Source organism: Meles meles, chromosome 21, assembly GCF_922984935.1.
Source record: "Meles meles chromosome 21, mMelMel3.1 paternal haplotype, whole genome shotgun sequence".
Taxonomy (NCBI): domain Eukaryota; kingdom Metazoa; phylum Chordata; class Mammalia; order Carnivora; family Mustelidae; genus Meles; species Meles meles.
In genome coordinates, this window is record NC_060086.1 from 1,856,713 (window position 1) to 1,883,016 (window position 26,304).

At 42.1% G+C, this 26,304-nt stretch overlaps 1 protein-coding gene across 1 annotated transcript in view; it reads left to right on the forward strand.

Annotated features, from left to right (window-relative positions):
• Positions 1-26,304, forward strand: part of LOC123934211 (S-adenosyl-L-methionine-dependent tRNA 4-demethylwyosine synthase TYW1-like) — a 200,662-nt gene that overhangs the window by 34,160 nt on the left and 140,198 nt on the right. The window contains exon 9 of the mRNA XM_045994245.1: positions 4,203-4,255. Within this exon, the coding sequence (XP_045850201.1) occupies positions 4,203-4,255 (53 nt within the window). The remainder of the gene's footprint in view (positions 1-4,202; positions 4,256-26,304) is intronic.

Genomic DNA, 26,304 nt, shown 5'->3' on the forward strand with positions numbered 1-26,304 from the left:
GGAGCCTGTAACGTGAGATCAAATAATAGTTTTGATTTCCTATAGAAGAAAGAGTGGTCAGTTGGGAGTCAGTAGACTGACTGCCTCCCCTCACTCGAGTCTTTCTGTATTTATTGAGAAGCTTTTGTGTAATAGTTGTGGAAATGCAGACCAACATACAGTCTCTCCTTCAAGGAACCATCAGCCTGTTAGAGGAGACGGACAGGAATATTCAGCTCATGTGTATATATGTTTGTGTATGTTTGTATTTATATATATAATATGTATATGTAATATGCTTTTAATAAGGACATTGAGATTATTTACTATTCAGAGTGATTTTATGATAGGTTCAAATCTTTCTGCTGTCTGTTTTCTACTTGCTCATGTGTTCTTTGATTTCCTTCTTTCCTGGTTTCTGCCTTCTTTGGATTACTTTTTTATGATTCGGTTTTACATCCTTGTTGGCTCATTAGTTACAGCACTGTCTTGTCATTTGGTGGTGGTTGGCAATTTTACACTGTGTCTCTGTGTCCTGTCCCAGTGTATCTTTGGGATGATACACCTCTTCCTGCGGGAGAAGCGGGAGAAGTGACTTCAGGAGTAAAACGTCTCTTGCCTCCTTGCCAGCCTCTAAGCAACTGCTACGTGTTTTACTTTTACGTGTGTTAGAGACCTACACTACGCTGTTGTTATTTTGGTTCGAATAGTCAGTCATGGATTCAATTAAATTAAAATAATTAGTAACAATCTTACATAATTATTTCTGTAAATTTATTGAACAATTAAAATAATTAGTAACAACCTTACATAATTATTTCTGTAACTTTATTGCATTAAAAATAATTAGTAACAATCTTACAGAACTGACTCAGGTGGGTGCCACACTTGGTGCTTCTCGGTCCCTTGCATAGGTCGGTGTTTGTCCGGCAGCCTTTTCTTCCTGCCTGATGGGCTTCGATTGGCATTTTGTGTTGTGTGGGCTTTTTGGTGATTAATTATTTCAGCTTTTCTTTTGTGTCTCTGAAAGAGACTTTGTTTTGCCTTCATTTTTGAAGGCTGTTGTTTGATGGGTGTGGAATTGTCGGTTGACGCCTTTTTCCCTTTTGGCGCCTTCTAGGTGTCGACTTGCACCTGTTGCCTCTGATGAAGCTTGTGTTCCGTCTTTCGTTTGTTCCTTTGGATGTGATGTTTTCACCCTTGGGCTACCTCTAAGATCTTCTCTTAATTACCGATTCTGAGCAATTCAGTTACAATGTGTTTCAACATCGTTTTCTTCATGTTGCTTCTACTTGGGATTTGTTGAGCTTCCTGGTTCTTATTATATGTATATATTCATATATATATTTATATATATATATTTTTATATTCATATATATATTTATATATATATAAATTTTATATATTTATATATATATTTATATATATATATTTATATATATATTTATATATATATATTTATATATATATGTATATATATATAAAATCTTCCTGGTTCTTCTTCCTGGATTTTATAGTTTTAATCAAATTTGGAAAATTTTGGCCATTATTTCTTCAAATATTTTCCTGTCACTGCCTCCCTCTCCTCTTTCTTGGGGACTTCAGTTTCATGAGTCTGACCTATAGCTCACGGATACTCTTTTCATTTAAAATTCTTTTTTCTGTTCTAGCTTTCATTTTCGCGTAGCCTCTGTTGCTGTGTCTTCGGGTCTGACGTAGTCATCTTTCTTCTCTGATGTCTGCTCTTCCGTTAATTCTGTCTGTGTTTTTCAGCTTCTGGTTTATAGTCTTCATCTGTGGAGTTGAGTGTGGGTCTTTTTATAGTCTCCATGTCTCTCCTTAACGTTTTGAGCCTACAAATTATAATTAACAACTGTTGTAATGTACTTCCAACCCGTGTGTCAGTTCTGGATCAGTTTAGTTGCGGGTTATTTCTTCATTGTTGTGTTGCGTGCTTGGTGGTCTTTGATGGCATGCCAGGTCTACTTTAACCTTAATGGGTGCTGGATATTTTTGTATTCCCGTAAACATTCTTAAGCTTAGTTCTAAGATGAAGAGCAGTTACTTGGAAGCAGTTTAAGCCTTTTAATCTGGCTTTTATGACTCGTCAAGTGAGACCAGAGCTCACCCACTATATGGCTAATTACTTCTGATGATCGGGGCATCTGTGCCTTGTGAATCTTAAGCTTCCGACTGGTATGAGAGGGACAGTTCCCAGCCAGCTGAGTGCAAGGCGTACCTCTAGGCCTTTCAGATGATTCTTTCTCATTCTCCATGAGTTTTTCTCTCACTATCGCACTAGGCAGTCCTCCGCTAGATATTCCTGGGAATCCTCCGCAGATTCTTGGGTTGAATCTCTGTGCAACTCTTGACTCTCTGGTACTTCGTTCTTCAAACTCTAGCCATGCGGGCTCCCCGGACTCTTGGCTTTCATGTCCTTACCTCAGAGAGTACTGAGCTGTTCTTGGATTGCCCCTTCCCGCGGCATGACCTGGAAACTTGCAAGGCAGTAAGCTCTGGGAATGCTGGGCTCATCTTGTGTGTTTCCCATCTCCCTATTACTGTCCCTTGTTGCCGATGTTTCATGTCTTGGAAACTGTTGGGTCATATATTTTGTTCCATTTTTGGCATTTCAGGTGGGAGAGTAAATCCTCTGTCACTTAATCTTGGTTAGAACAGAATTGTGCACTGTGATTTTTAGCGGCTGCAGTCCTTCAGCTTATCTTGGCATGGTGGTCAGCCGCAGGTCTGTCCGACCTGTACTCTGCGGTCTTCTTCATACCTGTCTAATGAAAATTTTGTAAAACCCTGTGTATCTTGGAAGAGAAGAACATGAAGCACTAACATAATAGAGCGTGATTTCTATGATAATGGTCTCAAGAACATATAATGTAGAAATCCAGAAGAACTAGGATTTTCTCCGGGAATCTTTTAAATGCTCATTCTGCGTCTGAGCTTACTCGCTCCGGTGGACTCAGTTCTGTCTTCAGATAGAAACGAAGAGCCTTATTAATGTGCAGGATATTTACGTGAATGTGGAAGACGGTAAAAGACAAAGCTGTGTCGTATTGCCACGAGAGACTTGTAATCCACATTGACATTGTTCCATGAATCGTCACCCTGTGAATACGGGAGTTTAACCAGCCATGGAGCCACTTCTGCCACCATCCAGACTAGATTTCGCCTTTTGCCTCATTCGTCTGCAAGTCAAGAGTCTTTTTGTGTAAGAGACTCCTAATTGTGGCTTGTTACTTGAAGCCTTGTGAGAAACTTTGTTAAATGCTTCCTGAAATCAGAATGTTCTACTTGTTTGCTCTTCTGGGTCATTACAAAAGGAGATGTGATCACTTTGGCATGGCTTTTCCACGCTTTTTATGTCTTCCGTGGCTCACGAATTCTAAATGCTGGGTTATGGAGTGGTGCTGAGAATTCATGTTAGGTTATGGTTCCTAGAATTTTATCTTCCACTTCTTGGGGCAGTGTTTCCTTATTTCAGTCTTCTTTTGGCCATCTGATTCTTCATCTTTTTTCAAAGATTACTGTTGCGAGTTCCCCAGTCTGTTGTTCTTGCTTTTGCTTTACGCCCAGCATGTGTTTTTTGTTTTTAACAAAGTTTCCCTGCGTCCTCCAAAAGCCCGCGCATTCTGTAGGTGTCATTCTGTAGGTGTTGCCTGTAATACTCTGTGTTCTTTGTCGCTTTACTGTGTTGTTTCGATCTTAGATCTCCAGTGAGTTTCTGTCTGTGGGATCTGTTAGATACTGAAAGATGTGAAAAGTTTCTATGATTTTGTATTAGCCTCTTGTTTCCGTATGTATTTCTAGTCTCTGTTATTACATGCATATACATTTTAAGGTGTTTGATCATCCTGGTGAAGTAAACCTTTAAACCTGTGTTTTTGCCACTGGGTTGTTGCCTGCCATCATTTAAGGAAAGAAAAATGATTTTGTTATAGTTTTGTTTTTTTTAAAGATTTTATTTATTTATTTGACAGACAGAGATCACAAGTAGGCAGAGAGGCAGGAGGAGGGGGGCAGGGAAGCAGGCTCCCCGCTGAGCAGAGAGCCCGATGCGGGGCTCAATCCCAGGACCCTGAGACCATGACCTGAGCTGAAGGCAGAGGCTTAACCCACTGAGCTACCCAGGTGCCCTTGTTACAGTGTTTTAATCACCTATTAATATGAGGCTTTGAGTCAATTCAGTGTTGTGTTCTTTTTCTGTTTAGGGTATCAGTTGATTGGGAGCCACTCCGGGGTGAAGCTTTGTAGATGGACAAAGGTATTTATTTTTATTTAAATGTTATTTCTGTTTCATGCAACTTTTGTATGGCTATGATACGCAGCCAATGAATTTTACCATTTTAAAGAATGATTTACATTTAAAGTAATGATTTTGAATAAATTTGCTAAATGAGTTCAGTGTATATTGATGGATGTTTAAAAAAAAAAACAAAAAACCTTCTCCACCACCCAAATTAAGATATATACCGGCCATGTTCCTCACCCTGGTAAGTTCACCGTGTCCATGTCCAGCCAGCAGCGCCCCCCACAGCCAGGAACAGTTGTTCTAGTTGCTGTCTAGTTTAGTTCTGCCTGTTCTAGAATTTCATACGAATGGAATCATAATGTGTATTTTTTGGCAAGTGGATTCTTAAAGTCAACGTAATGTTTGTGAGGGTCATCCGTGTTGTAGTACATGTCAGTAATTGATCCGTTTTTATTGCTGGGCACTGCTCAGTGATGTGGAAGTACCACAGTGTTTAGTCTGTTGAGAGGCAGTGGCTTGCTTTCAGTGTTTGGCTATTATGACTAAAACTGCCATGAGGCTTCTTATACAACACTTTGTTATGAACATGTGTTTCAGTTTTCTTTGGGTCCACACCCCAACGTGGGAACTGCTAGGTCGTAGGGTAGGTATATATTTTACCTTCGGAAAAAACTCAGTCTATTTTCAGTGTGGCTGTACTGTTTCATACTTGGATTGGCAATTTCTGAAAGTTCCAGTTGGAACATGATCTCACCAGTCTGTGGTATTGAAAGTCTTTTTAATTTTAGCCATTCTAGGGAGTGTAAAGTGCGATCATTGTGGCTTTAGTTTGCATGTTGCAGATGACTGCTGATGACGAGGCGTGCCTTTTTTCATGTGAACATGGGCTGTTCTATTTGTAAAGTGTCTGTTGTCCAAATTAGGTTGTTTAACATGATACTGTTGATTTGTAGGAGTCCTTCCTGTTGTGGAAATGAGTCGTTTCCCCCAATATGCACTGTGCACATTTTTTCCTAATCTGCGGCTCCCTTTTTACATTTCCCAAATGGTATCTTTTGAAGTCTTAAATTTGAATAAAGTCCAAATTGTCTTATTTTTTTTTTAGCGGTTAGTGCATTTTGTTTCTTTTAGTTTTTTGTTTGTTTAGTGTTCTTTATATATTAAGGAATCTTTGCCAACTTCAAAGTCACAAAGATACTGTGTCTTTTTTTTTTTTTTGTGAAAGCTTCATATATAATTTAAACTATTATGTTTTAGGTCTTTGATTTCACCTTGAATTGATTTTTATGAATAGTGTGAGATCAAGGTCAAGACTTATTCCTTTACCTGCCCCCATGTGGATATTCAGGTGTTGTAGCACCATTTGTTGAAAAGAATTTCCTTTAGCCATTGCATTACTTTAGGCCTTTGTAAATATCAGTCATTGTCTATGGGTAGTCCCATTTCTGGGTTCCTTATTCTGTTCATTGGTGTCTTTGTCTGTCCTTTTGCCAATACCACAATTGTCTTAATAACCGTGGCTTTGTAGTAAGTCTGAAATTACGCAGTGTAAGTTCTCTGTCCTGTTTTTTTTTTTTTTTTTTTAATTTCCAATCTAGTTTCCACCCTTCTGGGTCTTTTGTGTTTCCATATAAATTCTAGAATCACCCTGTGAATTTCTGTTGTATGCATTTATTCTGTCTCCTCAGATGCTGTATTTGTCTCTTTGGCATCCATTCATCACAGGATCAGTTAGATTAACTATATTTTCTTATTTTGTGTATTCTCGATGCTCCGGCTTTTGGGGGCCTTACAGACCTGGGGAGAAACTGTCCCTCCCAGGGCCAGCTAATTCCTAAAGATAATAACATCCTGCCTGGAGTATGCCTTTCATGTGCAAATCACCCACTCCGGAACCTTCAGCCTTCAGTTACCTCCTTATCTAGCTCACACACCAGGCCAGTATTTTCCCTGTGCGGCGTTATCCCAGGGCCAGGTACGGGTAGACTAGAGACAGCGCTACAGCCTGAATTATTCAAATAAGCCAGTCCTGCATCGTTTACCCTGTCCTGGCTCGCCTTTCCTGCAGAAACCCCAATAAAAGTTCTGGCCTACGCTTTCCCCCGCTCCTCTCTCTGCCTCCTGAGCAGACCTGCTGCTCCTCTCACCCTGTGTGGTGTGCGTGCCCTCCTTGTCTTGAGAGATGTCAGTGGTGTGTTCTTTCGTTGGCATTGGCCTCTTCCGGTGGGCTGGCACTCAGTCACTTCCATAAATTCAAGTAAGATGGCATTTTTAAACAGCTTTATTGAAATATAATTTACCTATCATACAGCTCCCGCATTTAAAGTGCACAGTTGAATGGGTTTTAGTACATTCACGGGGCTGTGCAAATATTATCACAGTCTGACTTTAGAACATTTTTGTCCCCTCTGAAAGAACTCATGCACCCAGTAACCATCCGTCTTCATTCTCCCTTCTCCTCCCAGCCTTGAAGCCCCATTAATCTACTTACTATCTTCATAAACACCCCCTCACCTGGACGTTCGCACATTATGTGGCCTTCTGTCTGGCTTCTCCCATCTAGCATCATGTTTTCAAGGTGCGTGCGTGTGATAATTTATATCGGTATTCCGTTCCTCTTTATGGCCGAGTAATAGTCTGTGTATAGCTATAGCCCATTTCGTTGTTGGCCGTCTGTTGGTGGACATTTGGTTTGCTTCCCCTTTTTGGAATTTATGAATGATGCTTCTGTGAACATCCTTCTGTGTACAAGTTTTTATGTGGACGTGTTTTTTTGTGCTTTGGTTATATACCTACGAGTGGAATTTGTGGGTCATGGTTACTATGTTTAAATCATTTGAGGGACTGCAAAACTATTTTCCAAAGTGGCTGTACCATTATATTTTACATTCCCACCGGCATTGTTCGAGGGTCCCAGTTTAGTGTTCTTTATATAACGTTTGTTCTTTTCCATCTTTTTGGTTATAGTCATCCTTGTGGGTGTGAAATGGTTTATCTCACAGTGATTTTGATTTGCACTTACTTTTCCCTTAATGACAAATGTCGTTGACTCTGTTTGTGTGTACTGACTGGACAGTTGTGAATCTTCTTTGGAGAAATGTCTGTTCGGGTCCCTTGCCATTTTAACGTTAGGTTCTTTGCCTTTATATTGTTGGGCTGCAAGAGTCGTTCATGTCTTCTGGATGCTTGTTCTTTTTTTTTTTTTCCCTAAGATTTTATTTTATTTGAGAGAGAGCGAGAAAGAGTGTGAGAGCATGAGCAGGGGAAGGGCAGAGGGGGAGCCGACTCTCCATCGTGCAGGGAGCCCGATGCATGCTGGGCTTCATCCTAGGACCCTGGAATCATGGGCCTGATCTGAAGGTGGTCACCTAACCGACTGAGCCACCCAGGGGCCCCAGGATACTAGTTCTTTATCGCACGTATGGTTTAACTCCCCACGGCTGTTGGCGGCCGCGTCGCCAGGAGCGGAGGTGCTGTAGGCCTCGTAGCTGGGCTTCCGGGGTCACAGGACCTCCACTGGCGTCTTCTGGGCCTTCTCTAACCTGGCTTGTCCCCACGGAGTATTCCCCACAAAGATCTGTGCTTGCGGTTTCGGTTAGCCCACACCAGGCCGTTTTGAATAAAGCTGGACTTTCTTCTCCAGGCATGCTTGCCTTTTTCTGTTCTCTGTCCTGCTCTTAAACATCTCTACCCTCAGTCCACACCGCTGCCTCCTGCTGTCTGTTACTTCACGTTTGTGTGTCCCGTCCTTCATCTTGTACCTTCTTGTCCTTCGTGACTCCTGCCTCGTCTCGTACCTGGCGAGGAAACAACCTTTTGTCTTCACCTTTCTCCCGGAATGGCCCTGCCCTCGATGTCCTAGTCCGTATTTGACCTTTGCTTGGTGGCGCCGTGCGTTGATGGCCCTCCTCAGTAAGGAGCCTGCTGCCCCAGCTCCTGTTGTTTTCGGAATATAGTATCTTCTCAGCACTCCTCTGGGCCGCGTGTTCCTGCTGTCCGCTCCTTCGTGCTGTTGCTGTTGCCTGTGAATAGCTGAGAAACTCTCCTTTTTCACTGCTGCTCTTCCGCCTTCACCCGCAGGGGCAGGAGCATCCTGAGGCGTTTCTGACTCTGCCGTCCGGCGCCTTCTTGTGCTCACCAGTCTTTTCTTTCTGTAAACCCTTTTCACATCCAGTACTTGTCTCTTCCAATCCACTGATTTTCAGTAATGTCAGACTCAGTGCTTTCTGCTTATAACCAGTGTTTTATAATTCCCTTTGGCCATTCTAGATTAAATTCACAGATTTACAAATATAATTTCACGTACGTAATTGAAAAAGTCAGTGTTCTGCTCTAGCTGTGATGGAAGGACAGAAAAAAGGAAGTACTTTGTATTAAAATAGTTTGTATTTCTTACAAGATGCTTAGGCACTACTGTGTTAGAAGGCATAGTAAATTAGGAGCTACTTCTACCTGCTTATAACGGACAAGTTTGTAGCGAGGAGAGATAAACAGGAGTTATTCTGTAGAAGGGGTAATAGCAAGGCAGAATTATTTAGGTATAATAACAGAAAGAGGAAGATAACCCTAATCGAAATAGGGCTATGTACCCATCAACTGTAGACTATCAAATTAGAAAAATGAAAAATGTAGATGTACTTGTAAATGAGTGGTATCTCGTTTGTGAGTGTTGAGAAAGAAAAATTTTCTCTGTTGTCATTTGGGAGGAGGGGAGACAAATTGTTGTAGAAAATTCCTGCCTTGAAATTCCAGATCTTGTTGAGAGCCCTGTGTCCAATTTGTTACAAAATCCTTTAAGTGTCAGTAGAAACAGAGGATGAGTTGGAAGCAGAAAATGTGGTAAGAGTGGCTGAGAGAAGTGTGCTGGACCTCTGGTGACAGGCTCAGAGTAAGATTTTAAAATGGCAGGCCACCTCCCCCAAAATAAGTTCAATTTCAAATAATTATTGCAAGATAGAGACCTGTCCTTATGCCATAAAAGCTAACAACGTGTAAGATGACTGTCATAATTTTAAAATGGCTTTGATCCGTGAGAATCCTGCATTTCATGTGTCTGTTATGTAATATTTGGTGCTAAGTCTACCAAGAGCGTCTTGAGTCTCTCCTGTAATGCACTTGTAGGTGACGCCTACAGATAACACAGACGCAGGAGTTTTGCTGGGGACTTAAGCATTAGAAAACTGCGTTATTTCCTATGCCACGGTTTTTCAAAATGGTGAAATTTCTTGGAGAATGTTTTGCATAAGAGAGAGTGTTCTCTCTTCTTCCTTTTTTCCAACTTTATTTACTTGTCGGAGAGAGAAGCTGCAAGCAGTGGGAGCAGCAGGCAGAGGAAAGGCAGACGCCTCACTGAGTGAGGAGCCCGATGCGGGACTCGATCCCGGGACCCTGGGATCATGACCTGGGCTGAAGGCAGCCGCGTAACTGACTGAGCCACCCAGGTGTTCCAAGATTGTTTTTTTTTTTTTAATTTTTGAAAAATTTACATGGTAGCTGCGTTCCTGGAAAATTCAGTGTATGTTAAAATTGTACAGAAAATATCTTATTAGCAATATGAAGTTGGAATCTAGGTTCAGAGAATGATGATCAGATTTTTCACAATTATGGAGGTCTGGTGAGTCATTTGAAAGGAAGTAGAGAAAAAAAAAAAAGAAAGGAAGTAGAACCCCCTCTTTTCTGTGGGATTTATCCTGAGCCGTGGCTCCGCTTGCTTATTGTCAGTGCCTCCAAACATGTCAGTAACAACAGTATTTCCACCAGTTTCCACACCCCATCAAGTGCCGTTGGCTCCGCTGAGGACCTCCGTCCCAGGGCATTTTCACTGCTCGCCTCCCAGGTTCAGGTTTTCTCGAGCACTGACTGCATCTACTTTTTTTCTCCTCTAGTAGCAGCTTCCAGGGAGCCCTCCTGCTCTCCTTGCCCGTCCACTTACCTGACGCTAACCAGGTTGGTGTCTGGAGCGGGCTTCTCTTCTAGCTGCTCCCTTCTCGGGGGGTCATGGTTGCTCTCCGTTACCCATCCGGGTGTGTAACAGGTGTCTTGAACTTAGCATATCAGATACTGAATTCTGATTTTCACCCCTGACTGTGTTTCCCTCAGTCTTTACTGTCAGTTAACGGTGGTTCTATTGTTTGCTCGGGTTGGAAACGTGGGGGTCATTTTTCCTCCCCTGTTTATCCCCCTGTCCCATTTCTCGTCCCCAAGCAAATTTTCTTTTCGGATGTATCCAGAATGTGACTTCTTTTCACCGCTCATACTGCTATGCCTTGGTGTGAGCCACTGTCCTGGGCTCCTTATACTATTTCAGGGATGTTAGTGCCCTTCCTGGTTTCACTCTCATCCGTTCCCAGATAGATCAGGTCCTGTCACTTTCGCTCATCCTCGCAGTCCCCCCAACCTGCGAGCCTGTTTTTCTTTCCGATAGCGGGAGTAGAGCCTGGTGTGTGATAGTTGCGTGGTCAGCGTTTGTTAGATCAGAGGGTAGTAGAATAAAGCCCCTGAACCCGAGAAGGAGCCTGCTTAGTATCGTTTTGACCCACTTGCTCAACTTTTCCTTCTCTTGTAACCTCGTGCACGGTGGGCTGCCGCACCCCGCCCCCCCCCGCCATGATTTCCACCTGCCGGTCTGTGTTGGTCAGGAAAACAGACCCGCCCTGGGGATTGTAGCGAGAACAGATCTAGTAAAGGAAATGAACTAAATGCTCACAGAGCCATTGAGAGGCCTGCGGGAGTGAAGGCAGAGAATTGCTTCTGGCTTTGAGGAGTCGGAAGGCGCTGGCCTCAGAGGACGCTGCTTGTGACCTGGGCGCCGCAGCACTGAAGCGGGTGTCCCCGGAGCCTGCTGGGAGCCGCTGCAGACTTGATGTGTGTGGTCTGCCCTCGTGCCTGCCTGCGGCTGCCAGAGAGGAGGCGTGGTCCCTCCTTCTTGTCTTCCGCAGATCGTGTAAGCGCGTCTCCTTGGTGGGTTCCTTCAGATCGGGGAGTCTGGGAAGTGCGGTGCGCTGGCCCCTGCCTGCTCTCTCCAGCAGTAACGTGAACAGAACGTTGACTTCCGCCTGGTGTGTTGCGAAGCTGCTGCTCCTGCAGGGGAGGCTGCATTTGCGCACCTGCTCCTCGAGAAGGGGGAGCACCGTTCCGAGATCTCGGGCCCAAGGATGCAGTTACAAGGTTCCCTGTCGCCGGCCTGTCTTCTGGAAGTAGCTGGAGGAGCGGGGGAGGATGATCTGCCTAGATACAACTGTCCTCGTTTGTACCTGGTCACCCACTGTGGTTGGTCTTTATAATTTTCTCCTTTGACCGGGCCGGTTGCATTTCCCTTGTGCTCAGTGAATGCCCGAGAGACTGCTTCCTTACCAAGTGGGGGTCCAGCGTGCCAGGGAAGCGTTTGGGCTGTTGCCCCTCCTGCTCTCTTCTCTTAACTTTTATCTGTTGCCCATGGGCCCCAAGAGATGCCCCAGAGATCCCCTTGGTTCCTGACAGAACTTGTTCATGTGACACGAGAAGCTCAAAGGAGCGGGTGGTTGTGTGAATTTTTAAAACCCGTGGCGAGTGTGCTCCTCCGTCTTCTTGCAAGCTAACAAGTGATCCTGGCAGACGACCCTTGGGTCAGGGCAGAGCACAGCGGCAGCTCGAATGTCCTGTTCATGTTGGTTCCCTTGTTCCCCAGATGCCGTGAGGGTGACGTTGAAGTGGGCCCAAGGCAATGCAGGGTGCACAGTGGATTCGCTAGAGCTGAGGAGTCCCGCGTTAGGAAACCCCCCGCGTCCCGAGAGCGGTGTTTGCAAACCCGCCCACCCCTTAGCTGGGGGTAGACACTGATATATTATGCTGGACAGGAACCAAATCTGCCTTCCGCCCCGAGAGAGATACCCTGTCTTCCAGGGCTGTTTGCTCTACAGACGTCCTTGAAAACAGCCTGCAACGCGAGCTGGTGGGAGAGCTGCGAGCCGGCGTGGGGTGCCGGCCAGTACTCCTCTGGGACCGGCTGGAAGCGTTCTTCCCTGGGGAACCGGTGAGCTGCCGCCCGTGTCCGAGCGGTGTGAGGCAGCAGTGGAGTGCGTGGGTCCCGGGGAGCGGGGAGAGGAGGCACAGCTGCACCCACCTCCGTAGCTCTCCTATGGGCCTTCTTTGCCCCGCTAGTTCGGTATCCGCGCCACACGGTACGGCGCACCGGCTCATTCCTGATGCCTGGCCGCGTCACCAACACAGCCGCCGGCCCCCTGGGGCTCTCGAACGTTTGTAATGTGGCTGGTGTGACTAAAGAATTGAATCTTAAATTTTATTGACTCTGAATTCATTTAAACTCAAATAGCCACACATGGCTAATAGCTACATTGGGTAGTGCAGTTCTAGACCTTTCCATCGTCCTTCCTAACGCCCTAAAGGAGCTTTCCTTGTTTCTCTAATAAAGGGAAAGTAGCTTTGACTACTCCTGATTCCAAAGCCATTTCTTTGCATCTCTCTGAAAGCAGTTATCAGTTTCTAACTCATAACACAAATGGTATGCATAGGACTTACTGCCCCGCTGAAATGTGTGTTTAGATTCATTTCAAACATCGTCATTTACTATTGTAGAGACACTGTCTATGCTTTGTAGAAAATGGGAAAATTGGGGAGAGATAAAAACAAAGTAAAACATCCTTTCACCATAGGCTCAGAACTATGTAATACACGAATACACCTTAATACATAAGCTTTCCGTGTACATGTGTTCGCTTTAGCCTGCGTGAGCTCATAGTATATATATGATGAAATCATAGCGTTTTATGACCTTTTTTTTCCTGGCAGAGAATCTCTAGTTTACAGTAAATCTTCATCTGATCTAATACCCAGAACACACTCCTGTTTCCTGAATTAGCCCCCAAATGACAGTTACACCTGTGAATCCTCCCGCTTCATCTGGTTTTGTCTGTGACGTTTTTTATTTAAATGATACTGGCTTGTGTAGTTAGGCTAGTTTTGCACAATATTCAACCTTCCAGATTTATCTGGTTGTTTCTTATATCTTTGTATACTTTTAAAAAATTTTATTTAAGGGGCGCCTGGGTGGCTCAGTGGGTTAAAGCCTCTGCCTTTGGCTCGGGTCATGATCCCAGGGTCCTGGGATCGAGCCCCACATCAGGCTCTCTGCTCTGTGGGGAGCCTGCTTCCTCCTCTTTCTCTGCCTGCCTCTCTGCCTACTTGTAATCTCTGTCTGTCAAATAAATAAAATCTTTAAAAAAATTTTATTTAAATACAATTTAGGTAACATATACTATTATTATTAGTTTCAGGGGTAGAATTTAGTGATTCGTCAATTGCATAGAACACCCAGTGCTCATCACATCCAAGTGCTCTCCTTAATGCTCATCACCCAGTTACCCTATCCCCCACTCTCCTCTCGAGCAACCCACTGTTTGTTTCCTAGAGTTAAGAGTCTCTTATGGTTTGCCTCCCTCTCTGTTTTCATTTTATTTTTCCTTCCCTTCCCATGTTCATCTGTTTTGTTTCTTACATTCCACACGTGAGTGAAATCATATGGTATTTGTCTTTCTCTGACTGCCTTATTTCACGTAGCGTAATACTCTCTAGTTGTAGCCACATCATTGCATGCAAATGGCAAGATTCATTCATTTTGATGGCTGTGTAATATTCTGGGGTGTGTGTGTGTGTGTGCACGCGCGCGCACGTGTGTCTCACATTTATATACCACATCTTCTTTATCCATTCATCTGTTGATGGACATCTGGGCTCCTTTGTGGACATTTGCTCATTGTGGACATGGCTGCTATAAACACTGGGGTGCAGGTGCCCTTTGGAACCAGCATTATTGTATCCTTTAGATAAATACCTACTAGTGCAATTGTTGGGTCGTAGAGTAGCTCTGTTAAACTTTTTGAGGAATCTCCATACTGTTTCCAGAGCGGCTACACCAGCTGGCATTCCCACCAATAGTGTAAGAGGGCCCCTCTTTCTCTGCATCCTCACCAACATCTGTTTTTTTCTGAGTTAATTTTAGCCATTCTGACAGTGTGAGGTGGTGTCTCATTGTGGTTTGATTTGTATTTCCCTGATGCCAAGTGATATGGAGCACTTTTTCTCGACAATGATCTGTTGGCCATCTGGATGTCTTCTTTGCAGAAATGTCTGTTCATGTCTTCTGCATGTTTCTTGACTGGATTCTTTGTTTTTTGGGTGTTGAGTCTAATAAATTCTTTATAGATTTTGGATACCAGCCCTTTATCTGATAAGACATTTGCAAATATGTTCTTCTATTCCATAGGTTGTGTTTTAGTTTTATTGACTATTTCCATTGTTGTGCCAAAGCTTTTTGTCCTGATGAAGTCCCAGTAGTTCATTTTTGCTTTTCCTTTGCTATGTTTAGCAAGAAGTTGCTGTGGCTGAGATCAAAGAGATTGCTACCCGAGTTCTTCTCCAGGATTTTTTTTCCCCATTGAGGATGATATTCTCTGTGGGTCTTTTATATATGGCTTTTGTGATATTGACGTATGTTCCCTCTATCCCTACATGGTGGAGAGTTTTTATCAAGAAAGGACACTGTATTTTGTCCAATGCTTTCTTGCATCCATTGAGAGGATCATATGGTTCTTGTTCTTCTTTTATTTATGTGGTATATCATATTGATTTGTGGATGTTGAATCACCCCTGCAGCCTAGGAATCAATCCCACTTGGTCGTGGTGAATAACTCTTTTAATGTGCTGTCAGATCCCATTAGCTGGTATTTGGGTGAGAATTTTTGCATCCATTTCATCAGCGATATTGGTCTCTAATTCTCCTTTTTAGTGGGGTCTGTGCTGGTTTTGGAATCAAGGTAACGCTGGCGTCATAGAGTGAGTTTGGAAGTTATGCTTCCATTCCAATTTTTTGGAACAGCTTCTGAAGAAAAGGTACTAATTCTTTAAATGTTTGGTAGAATTCCCCTGGGAAGCCATCTGACCCTAGACTCTTGTTTGTTGGGAGATTTTTAATGACTGATTCAACTTCTTTGCTGGTTGTGGGTCTTTTCAAATTTTTTGTTTCTTCCTCTTTCCTTTCAGTTTTGGTAGTTTATATATATCTAGGAATTTATCCATTTCTTCCAGATTGCCCAATTTGTTGGTATAAAATTGCTCATAATATTCTTTTAGAATTGTTTGTATTTCTTTGGCATTGGTTGTGAATGCTCATCTTTCATTTATGATTTTATTTATTTGGGCCCTTTCTCTTTTCTTTTTCATGAGGCTGGTTAGGGGTTTATCAGTCTTACTGTTTTAAAGAACTGGCTCCTAGGTTTGTCGATCTGTTCTACTGTTTTGTTTTCATTTCTATATAATTAATTGTTGCTTTAATCTTTATTATTTCTCTTCTCCCATTATTTCTCTAAATCCTTGGATTTAGGTTTTATTTGCTGTTCTTTTTCCAGCTCTTTTAGGTTCAGGGTTAGGTTGTGTATTTGACTTTCCCTGTTTCTTGAGAAAGGCTTGTATCGCTATATCCTTACCTCATTGGATTGCCTTTGCTGCATCCCAAAGGTTTTGAACTTGCCATGTTTTCATTCTCACTTGCTTCCATGTATTTTTTAAAGTTTTCTTTAATTTCCTGGTTGACCCATTCATTCTTCAGTAGGATGCTCTTTAACCTCCATGTATTTAACCAATTTTTTTCTTGTGGTTGGCTTCAAAATTTATAGCACTGTGCTTGGAAAATATGCATGGTATGATCTCAGTCTTTTGGTACCAGTTGAGACCTGATTTGTGACCCAGTATGTGATCTGTTCTGGAGAATGTTCCATGAGCACTTGAGAAGAATGTGTATTCTGCTGCTTTAGGATGAAATGCTCTGAACATATCTGTTGAGTCCATCTGGTCCAGTGTGTCATTCAAAGCCCTTGTTTCTTTATTGATCTTCTGCTTACATGATCTGTCCATTGCTGTGAGTGGGGTGTTAAAGTCCCATACTATTACTGGGGCACCTGGGTGGCTCAGTGGGTTAAGCCTCTGCCCTCGGCTCAGGTCATGATCTCAGGGTCCTGGGATGGAGTCCTGCATTGGGCTCTCTGCTCAGCAGGGAACCTGCTTCCTCCTCTCTCTCTCTCTCTGCCTGCCTCTGCCTACTTGTGATCTCTCTCTGTCAAATAAACAAATAAAATCTTTAAAAAAAAAATAAAGTCTCCTACTATTACTGTATTATTATTATCAGTGGGTTTCTTTAATTTTGTTATTAATTGGTTTATATATTTGGCTGCTCCCAAGTTAGGGACATAAATATTTACAATTGTTAGATGATCTTGCTGGATAGACCCTTTTATCATAATACAGTGTCCTTCATCTCTTATTACAGTCTTTGGTTTAAAAATTAGTTTGTCTAGGGGCGCCTGGGTGGCTCAGTTGTTAAGCTTCTGCCTTCAGCTCAGGTCATGATCCTAGGATCCTGGGACTGAGAACTGCATCAGGTTCTCTGCTCAGCGGGGAGTCTGCTTCTCCCTCTTCCACTGCTGCTCCCCCTGCTTGTGTTCTCGGTCTCCTTGTCAAATAAATAAACAATATTTAAAAAAAAAAAAGTTTCTACACAGCAAAAGAAGCAATCAACAAAATTAAAAGACAGCTTACTGAATGGAAGAGGATATTTGCAGATAACATACCTGCTCAAGCATTAGTATCCCAAATATATAAAGAACTTAAAGAACTAAACACCAAAAAACCCCCAAATAAATCCAGTTAAAAATTAGGCAGAAGACATGCACAGACATTTCTGCAAAGAAGACATCCAGATGGCCAACAGATACATGAAAAGGCGCTCAACATCACTTACCTGGGAAACATAATCAGAACCACAATGAGATATCACTTCATACATGTCAAAATGGTTAAAATAAAAAATACGAGAAATGGCACATGTTGGCAAGGATGTGGAGAAAAAGGGGACCCCCTTGCAGGTTTGGTGGGAATGCAAAGTGGGGCAGCCACTGTGGAAGACAGTGTGGAGGTTCCTCAAAAAGTTGAAAATAGAGCTTCCCTATGATCCAGCAATGGCACTGCTGGGTATTTACCCAAAGAACGCAAAAACTCTATTTTGAAAAGATACATTCACCTTATGTTTATTGCAGCCAGATTATGGAAACAGCCCAAGTGTCCATCCACTGATGACTGGGTAAAGATTGTGATGTATATCTATGATGGAATATTACCCAGCCATAAAAGAATGAAATCTTGGGGCGCCTGGGTGGCTCAGCGGATTAAGGCCTCTGCCTTCAGCTCAGGTCATGATCCCAGAGTCCTGGGATCGAGCCCCACGTCCAGCTCTCTGCTTGGCCAGGAGTCTGCTTCCTCCTCTCTCTCTGTCTGCCTCTCTGCCTACTTGTGATCTCTATCTGTCAAATGAATAAATAAAATCTAAAAAAATTAAAAAAAAATGAAATCTTGCCATTTGCAACAACATGGGTGGATCTAGAGGGTATTATGCTAAGTCAGATAAATGAGTCAGAGAAAGACAAATACCATATAATTTCATTCATATAGAATTTAAGAAGGAAAACAAAGAGTTAAGCAACAAAACAGACACTTAAATACAGAGAATGAATTGGTTGCTAGAGGGGAGGTGGGTGACACAGGAGAAGGGATTAAAAGTACTTACTGTGATGAGCACTGAGTACTCACTGTCGAATCACTGTAGTTTACACCTGAAACTAACATGGCACAGTTTGCTGATTTTCGTGAAAATCTATATACGTATTGGAGATTCATTTCTCTAGCCTTCTCTCAACTTCATTAAACTTATTTTTTTTTTTTTTTTTGGTAGTACCATTTGATAGTACTTGTCTGAGAGAATACGTATTTAGGCTTTATATAATAATATTTTCAGTTTTGTTATTTCTTTGTTAATTGGCTATCATTATTCTGTAAAGAAGAATTTGTTTTTCTTATTATTAACTGTGGGTATTTGGTTACTCGGAAATATAGTTCCTATTGGCAAGTTAGGATAAATGCTTAATTTACTTTAGGTACCAGTTCTCAAAGTCGATGTTATTTTACTAGCTGCCTCAAATGGTAACAAATTTTCTTCTCTGTTTTGGAATACTATAATGTTATTTTCTTCAATTCAGCCCATCATAGTAATTTTCTTTGTTGGACCTAAATTTTCACAGTTTGTCTGGTGGGAACTTTTCTAGCTGACTCCTGGGTTTCTCTTCTCTCCCTCCCCACTCTCCCTTATTTATTTATTTTTTAAAGATTTTATTTATTTATTTGACAGACAGAGATCACAAGTAGGCAGAGAGGCAGGCAGAAAGAGAGAGGGGGAAGCAGGCTTCCTGCCGAGCAGAGAGCCCGATGCGGGGCTCGATCCCAGGACCTGGAGATCATGACCTGAGCTGAAGGCAAAGGCTTTAACCTACTGAGCCACCCAGGTGTCCCCCCCGTAAGTTAAAATATTTTCGGCATTATTGAAGTATAATCGGCATACAAGAGATTGTATATGGCATGTAAATTTTGATGAGTTTTGACATATATATATGTACTAGTGAAACCATCATCAAAATGAAGGTAATGAACACCCCCCAAATTTCCTTGTTTTTGTTTGTAATCCGTCTGTCTCTTTATTCCTATCTCCAGGAAACCACTGATTTGCTTTCTGTGTATATAAGTATGTATTTTCTAGAATTTAATATAGTTCTGTATTATGCTCTCCTTTTGATCTGGCTTCATTCATATGGCATAATTATTGGGATTCTTCCATGTTTTTGTGTGACTCAATATTTCCTTTCTTCCTGGATCTTTTCCATTATATAGATAGGTCATTATTTATTCTTTCACTTCTCCATAGACATATGGACTGTTTCTAATTGTTTTGCTATTGTTTTTGCTCCTGTGAAGTCAGTGCTGTGAACCTCCTGTACAGTCTTTGGACATAACACTCATTTTTCTTGGGTGTATACCTTGGCATGGAGTTGCTTAAGCATATGTTGAGATTTAGTAAGTATTATGGATAGTTTTCCAAAGTAGTTGAACTCTCATTTCAATTTTAACATTAGTTTTCAGTTGCTTTAATTTTATAATTGTAACACTTTTTCCCCCCTCAACAAAAATCTTGGGTTTTGGTGCTGGCATGATTTCTTATTGCCGTTAAAGCTACAGTGGTGGTTCTTAAAGCGCGATCTGCAGATCCTGTGGGGTCCCAGAGATCAAAACTGTTTTCATCATAATAACGCTATGATGTTACTTGTCTTTTTTGCTGTGTGGACATTTGAACTGATGGTACAAGAGCAGTGGTGGTTAAGAAAGTGGACTTCTCAGTGTGAATTAGGGCCGCAAACCAAACTACTGGTAGTCAAGGTATAGTCTCTCCTTTTTAAAAAAAATTTTGTCAATTATACTTAAGAATTACCTTGATAAAGTAGGAGAAATTAGAACTTTTTATTTAAGATCTCTACCTTCGAATACCCGTCTGTTTAGTATTTTGTATGAAGAAGTGGAGAGATGCATAGAGCGCTTGGGTTATGCACCAGAGTTACAGTTTCTTTAGGAAAACAGTGTTAGAGGTAGGCTGCAGGTTGCTGTGTTCATGGAATGCCATCGTAACACACAGAAACAATGAAGAATGGTTATTCGGGCTTAGGTATTTGGCCAGTGGTTTTTGTTTTTGATTTCTTTAGATAATCAAAATGATCCTGGGGCGCCTGGGTGGCTCAGTGGATTAAGCCGCTGCCTTCGGCTCGGGTCATGATCTCAGGGTCCTGGGATTGAGCCCCGCATCGGGCTCTCTGCTCTGCAGGGAGCCTGCTTCCTCCTCTCTCTCTGCCTTTCTCTCTGCCTGCTTGTGATCTCTCTCTCTGTCAAATAAATAAATAAAATCTTAAAAAAAAAAAAAGATCCTGACATTTCAAGGAAAGCCATTAAAAGTATTTATTGCCAGTAATAAATTTGAGCCTTAACATGAAAACTAGAATTTTAGAAAACTTGTATTAATGTCATAAGTTTGGCAGTTTCCCAGTACTTACAGGGTCTAATGATGAGATCAATTCTGATATTAAAAAGTGTGATTTTTAAATACTATGTAATGAATGAAATGTGCCAATATTTGGAAGATCTGCCTAACTTTGTGAATCTTTGTTTTCCAGTGCATGATGCTATAAAAGCAAATTCAAAGTGCAAGATAAATAGGTTTTACTATAACAAAATATGAGAAGTTCATTGATAGTTTCCAGATTCCATAATGCAGTTAGTTTTTAATGAAATTTGTGGACTTTTGGTATAGTATCAAAGTAGAACCTTCACAATTTTCTGAAAAAGCTATTAAAGCACTCCTTTTTTTCCAGCTGCATGTCTTTGTGGGGCTGGATTCTGTTCATATACTGTAACCAAAATAACATATCGCAATAGTTGGAATGTAGATACGTATAAGAATCCAACTGTCTTTTCTTATTTTGTCTTGAAAAAAAATTTTTTGTCATAAAACCGTGCTTTTTTGTCATAAAACCGTGCTTTTTTGTGAACCTGTAATAGGCTTGTTATTACCGCAGATGAAATAATGTAAAGATATAAACATCTCTTGGTTCTGATTTCTATTATGTTAATATTGATTGACACAAACCACACATATATGAAAGTTCTTTGGGATCCTCCACAATTTTGAAGAGGAGAAAAAAATTCATAGTAGCTCCTTCTGTCAGTAGAATTCATCTCATTAAGAGTGTACATTCCAAATATGCATTTCTAAAGTTCTTTGTAATAAATTGTATGTCTGTGTGACTATGGTAGTAATTTGATCTTTGTTAATATATATCAATTAGATTTCAGTGTAAAAATTTTTAAAAAACATTTTTTTAAGTAGGTTAATACGCTTTTATGCTTTTCAAGGTAAAAACTTTAGGATTATATAAAAAACATATATACAGGGGTGCCTGGATGGCTTAGTTGGTTAAGCATCTGACTCTTGATTTTTTTTTTTTAAAGATTTTATTTATTTATTTGACAGATCACAAGCAGGCAGAGCAGCAGGCGGGGAGGCCGGGGGAAGCAGGCTCCCTGCTGGGCAGAGAGCCCGATGCGGGGCTCCATCCCAGGACCCTGGGATCATGACCTGAGCCAAAGGCAGAGGCTTTAACCCACTGAGCCACCCAGGTGCCCCCGACTCTTGATTTTGGCTCAGGTCATGATCTCAGGGTCATGGGCTTGAGTCCTGTAGCAGCCTCGGTGCTCAGTAGGAGGTCTGCCCGAGATCATCTCTTCTCTCTCTCCCTCTGCACTTCCTCCTGTGTGTGTGCACTCTCTGTCAAATAAATCGTAAAAAAAAAAAAAAAAGATACATGATGAAGTCAAAATCATTCAGTTTTCCTCTGGATCACTTAGCACAGAATATGATAATCATATATTAAGTAAACATATATTAAATATCTAAAATCAGTATATTTGCCAGAGAGCTGCAGTAATCACCATATAGTAAAAGGATTTTGTCATAATAAGGCAAAAATTGATCTGGAGCTGTTAGCCGCTATATTGAGTGTGAAAGCTCTTTGAAAACTAATGAATTGTGATGTGAGGCATTTCTCCCTTCAGACTAGGCGTGAACGTAATTAGTATAAACGATGTCGGAGTCTACTGACTGGGGAGCCCTCAACGACCCATGACTCAGTTTGGTCCACACTCTCGTAGTCCTTTCTCACAGGGCTCTGGGGGCGGTCGTGTGACCTGCTTGGCTGATGGGCCCTTAGCACGTACAATGCCATCCGTGGCTTGGTAAGTGCATGGACATCGAGGCTTGTCCTTTTGGAAGGTTTCCTCCGACCACCCAGCCGTCGTGCTGAAAGAAGCCCGTCTAGACCAGTGCAGTGAATGCGCAAGGCCTGTCCGCCAGCATCGCGTGTCAGATGTCTGCGTGAGGTCTTCCGGGTGTGAGCCCCCGCTGAACCACCTCTCGCTGCGGCTGCACGAGTGACTCCAGCACGCACCATAGGTGGTGGGAAAAGCCCCCACCTGACCCACGGCATTAACAGAGACAGTAATAGGTCGGTGTTGTGCTAAGCCACTGAATTGTAGACCAGCGTGTTAAGCAACAAGAAGTACCTGAGCCGGGGCACCTGGGTGTCTCAGTGGGTTAAAGCCTCTGCCTTCGGCTCAGATCATGATCCCAGGGTCCTGGGATCGAGCCCCATATCGGGCTCTCTGCTCCGCAGGGAGCCTGCTTCCTCCTCTCTCTCTGCCTGCCTCTCTGCCTAGTTGTGATCTCTCTCTGTCACATAAATAAAAAAAAATTAAAAAAAAAAAAAAAGTACCTGAGCCGGATGTACTAGTAGTCGTGGTTTGCTGCTGATCTGGTGGGTGTTAGATACCTTTGTGGCATCTGTCATCCTGCAGACAGGAGTTTAGATGGGAATGCTGAGAAAAGCCCAGGAATTGTGATTGATTCGTTTCTCAGTTCCGTGTCAGGGAGCATTTGCTTGAAAGCCCAAGGGCCTGGGAAGCATTCTGTCAAGTGCTCTGTGGCGTTGCCATTTTCGTTTTCTAAACCTCTGTCATCTGAGTGGAGTCCTGGCTGAAAGAAAGGACGCGTGACTTTGTAAGGGTACCGATGGAGGAGGAGGGCGTGGTCACTTTAACCTGTTTGGTGGTCACTTTAACTGACAGTGTGTTTTCCCGTCTTTACCACTGCAGTCTGGAAAAGTTATATATATTTGTCCTAAGTGTGTGCCTAAATATATACATTGTATATGCCGTGTGTCCTGTATCATAGCACTTCCACTTTTCATTGTGAATGTGGCTTTCTTACTGTTAAAGCAGTGGTAGTACGTCACGTGTCCCGGGAGTAGCAGAAATGACAATGTGATACTGCTGTACCACGGTCAGCCACTCAGCAGACGCTGTCTGTGCTGCGAGAAGTGCAGGCCATAGGCACGTGAGAGGCCTGCTCTCGCCGATTCTGTGATTCAGCTTGGTGAAAGGGTCCTGTCTCTGCCTTTGTCTGTCTTCTCCGGTTTCCCTCCACAGCCCCAAGTAACACCAGTAAGCCCAAGCCCAGATCAGAAGTTGACTTGGTAATAGTCTTTATATCCTTGCTCGTTTTTGGTGTCATTTTCTATCTGTTTCTTAGAGAGGAGTGTTCAAAACTCCAGCTCTAATTGTGGATTTGCCTTTCTCATTTCAGTTCTGTCAGTTTTTGCTCACGTACGTTGCAGCTCTGATGTTCGGTGCATATACGTTTAGGATGCTTATGTCTTGGTGAATCTGCCCTTTTAGTGTATGTGATGTCCCTCATTTTCTTTAGTAAGGGTTCTTGTCTAGAAGCTCAGTTGTCTGGTGTTAATTTAACCATCCCAGCTTTCTGCTTGCAGACTATCCTTTCCCCCTCTTTCTGCTTTAATCTCCTTGAGTCTTTGGCTCAGAGCAGGTGAGCTGGCAATGAATTCTCTTAGTCTTTCTTTACCTGAGGATGTCGTATTTTGCTTTCATTCTTTGTTTGCAAGCATATAGGATTGTGGATTGACGGCCTTTCTTTGAGCACTTCAAAGGTACTGCTCCGTTGTCTTCTGGCCTTCGTGGTTTCTGGCGAAAACTTCCCAGTAAGGCATACGATTGTTCCCTGCAGTGAGTTCTGCCGTGCACAGTAAGTTGTGGGGGAGGAGTGTCTGTGAGCTTACTGAAATGCTGAGCCACAAGTAAGTGATGAAAAAGCACATTCTCAGCGTCGAGAATAGTGGGAAGCAGGATGCACGGTGATGAGTTAGGCAGATAGCCATTCCGAAAGCTGTCACATTCCGGTGAAAAAACATAATCAGTGCTTAAAGTCGTGATCTTACACTTAGTGAAGAGGTTCACAGGCTTTGTGGATGATGCTTTTCATGTTCATCCTTCAAATCATTTGTCCTTAACAAAACTACTTTATAATAACACCTTTGTAAAATAGGTGTTTTTTGTAAAAGGTATCTTTGTAAAAAAAAATAAGAAGAATATAGGGGCGCCTGGGTGGCTCAGCGGGTTAAAGCCTCTGCCTTCAGCTCGGGTCATGATCCCAGGGTCCTGGGATCGAGCCCCGCATCGGGCTCTCTGCTTGGCTGGGAGCGTGCTTCCTCCTCTCTCTCTCTCTGCCTGCCTCTCTGCCTACTTGTAATCTCTATCTGTCAAATAAATAAATCTTTAAAAAAAAAAAAAGAAGAATATAGAAATAAAATAAAACTTACATTCCACCTTAGAAATCTTAAAGTGTATTTTTTTTTTATTTTATTTATTTGACAGAGAGAAATCACAACTAGGCAGAGAGGCAGGCAGAGAGAGAGGAGGAAGCAGGCTCCCTGCTGAGCAGAGAGCCCAATGTGTGGCTCGATCCCAGGACCCTGGGATCATGACCTGAGCCGAAGGCAGAAGCTTTAACCCACCGAGCCACCCAGGCGCCCCTTAAAGTGTATTTTCTTTCAGCCTTTTCTACTGTTCACCTTTATGTATACTTTTACATGTTTGAAATCATGTTGTATATGAAGTTTTGTATCAGTTTTTCTCACCGAACATTGTAACAAGCTTTTTCCTGTTGAAGTCTTTTCTAAGCATAGAGACTACATAATTATTAATGAAAGTGCCATAATTTAATTTGCCATTTATCTGATGATGATGTGGGGTTTTTCCCCATTAATATAATGAATTATGTGAAGAATGTGTTTTTGTATGAAGCTTTGTTAGCATTTACATTATTTCCTTCGAGTCCTAGAAATGACATTACCAACTGAAAAGGTTTACTATCTTTTCTTGTAATTTCCTATGAACTGTTTGTAAAACTATTAATGAAGTCTGGGTCTGTCATTATTCAGAATATTCTTCCTAGTCTGTTCTTTGCTCCTTCAGTTGTTACTGTTGTTGATGTGCTCTAATTTTACATTTTTATTTATTTTTATCCATTTAATGTTGCCTTTGTGTTTTCTTCTTTTTTTTTTTTAAAGCAGGAGAAAAATAAGGTCTAAATTTTATTTTACTTTTAAAAAAATTAACATCATGTATTGTTTGTTTCAGGGATACAGGTCTGTGATTTGTCAGTCTCACCCAATTCACAGCACTCACCATAGCAAATGCCCTCCCCAGTGTCCATCTGCCACCACCCCATCGATCCTACCCCTCTCCCCTCCAGCAACCCTTAGTTTGTTTCCTGAGAGTAAGAGTCTCTTATGGTTTGTCTCCCTCTCTGGTTTCATCTTGTTTCATTTTTCCCTCCCTTCCCCTATGATCCTCTGTCTTGTTTCTCAAATTCCTTGTATCAGTAAGATCATATGATAATTGTCTTTCTCTGATTGACTTATTTCATTTAGCATAATAGCCTCTAGTTCTATCCATGTCATTGTAAATGGCAAGATTTCGTGGTTTTTTTGATGGCTGCATAGTATTCCATTATAGATATATACCATATCATCTTTTTCCATTCATCTGTTGATGGACATCTAAGTTCTTTCCATAGTTTGGCCATTGTGGACATTGCTGCTATAAACATTCCAGTGCACGTGCCCCTTCGGATCACTACATTTGTATCTTTAGGGTAAATACCCAGTACTGCAATCGTTGGGTCAGAGGGTAGCTCTATTTTCAGCTTTTTGAGGAACCTCCATGCTGTTTTCCAGAGTGGCTGCACCAGCTTGCATTCCCACCAACAGCGTAGGAGGGTTTCCTTTCTCTGCATCTTCTTCAACATCTGTCGTTTCCTGACTTTTTCATTTTAGCCATTCTGACTGGTGTGAGGTGGTATCTCATTGTGGTTTTGATTTGTATTTCCCTGATGCTGAGCGATGTGGAACACTTTTTCATGGGTCTGTTGGCCATCTGGATGTCTTCTTTGCAGAAATGTCTGTTCATGTCTTCTGCCCATTTCTTGGTTGGATTATTTGTTCTTTGGGAGTTCAGTTTGATAAATTCTTTACAGATTTTGGATACTAGCCCTTTACCTGATATATTATTTGCAAATATCTTCTCCCATTCTGTCAGTTGTCTTTTGGTTTTGTTGACTGTTTTCTTTGAAGTCCCAGTAGTTCATTTTTGCCCTTGCTTCCCTTGCCTTTGAAGTTGTTTCTAGGAAGAAGTTGCTGCGACTAAGGTCAAGGAGGTTGCTGCTTGTG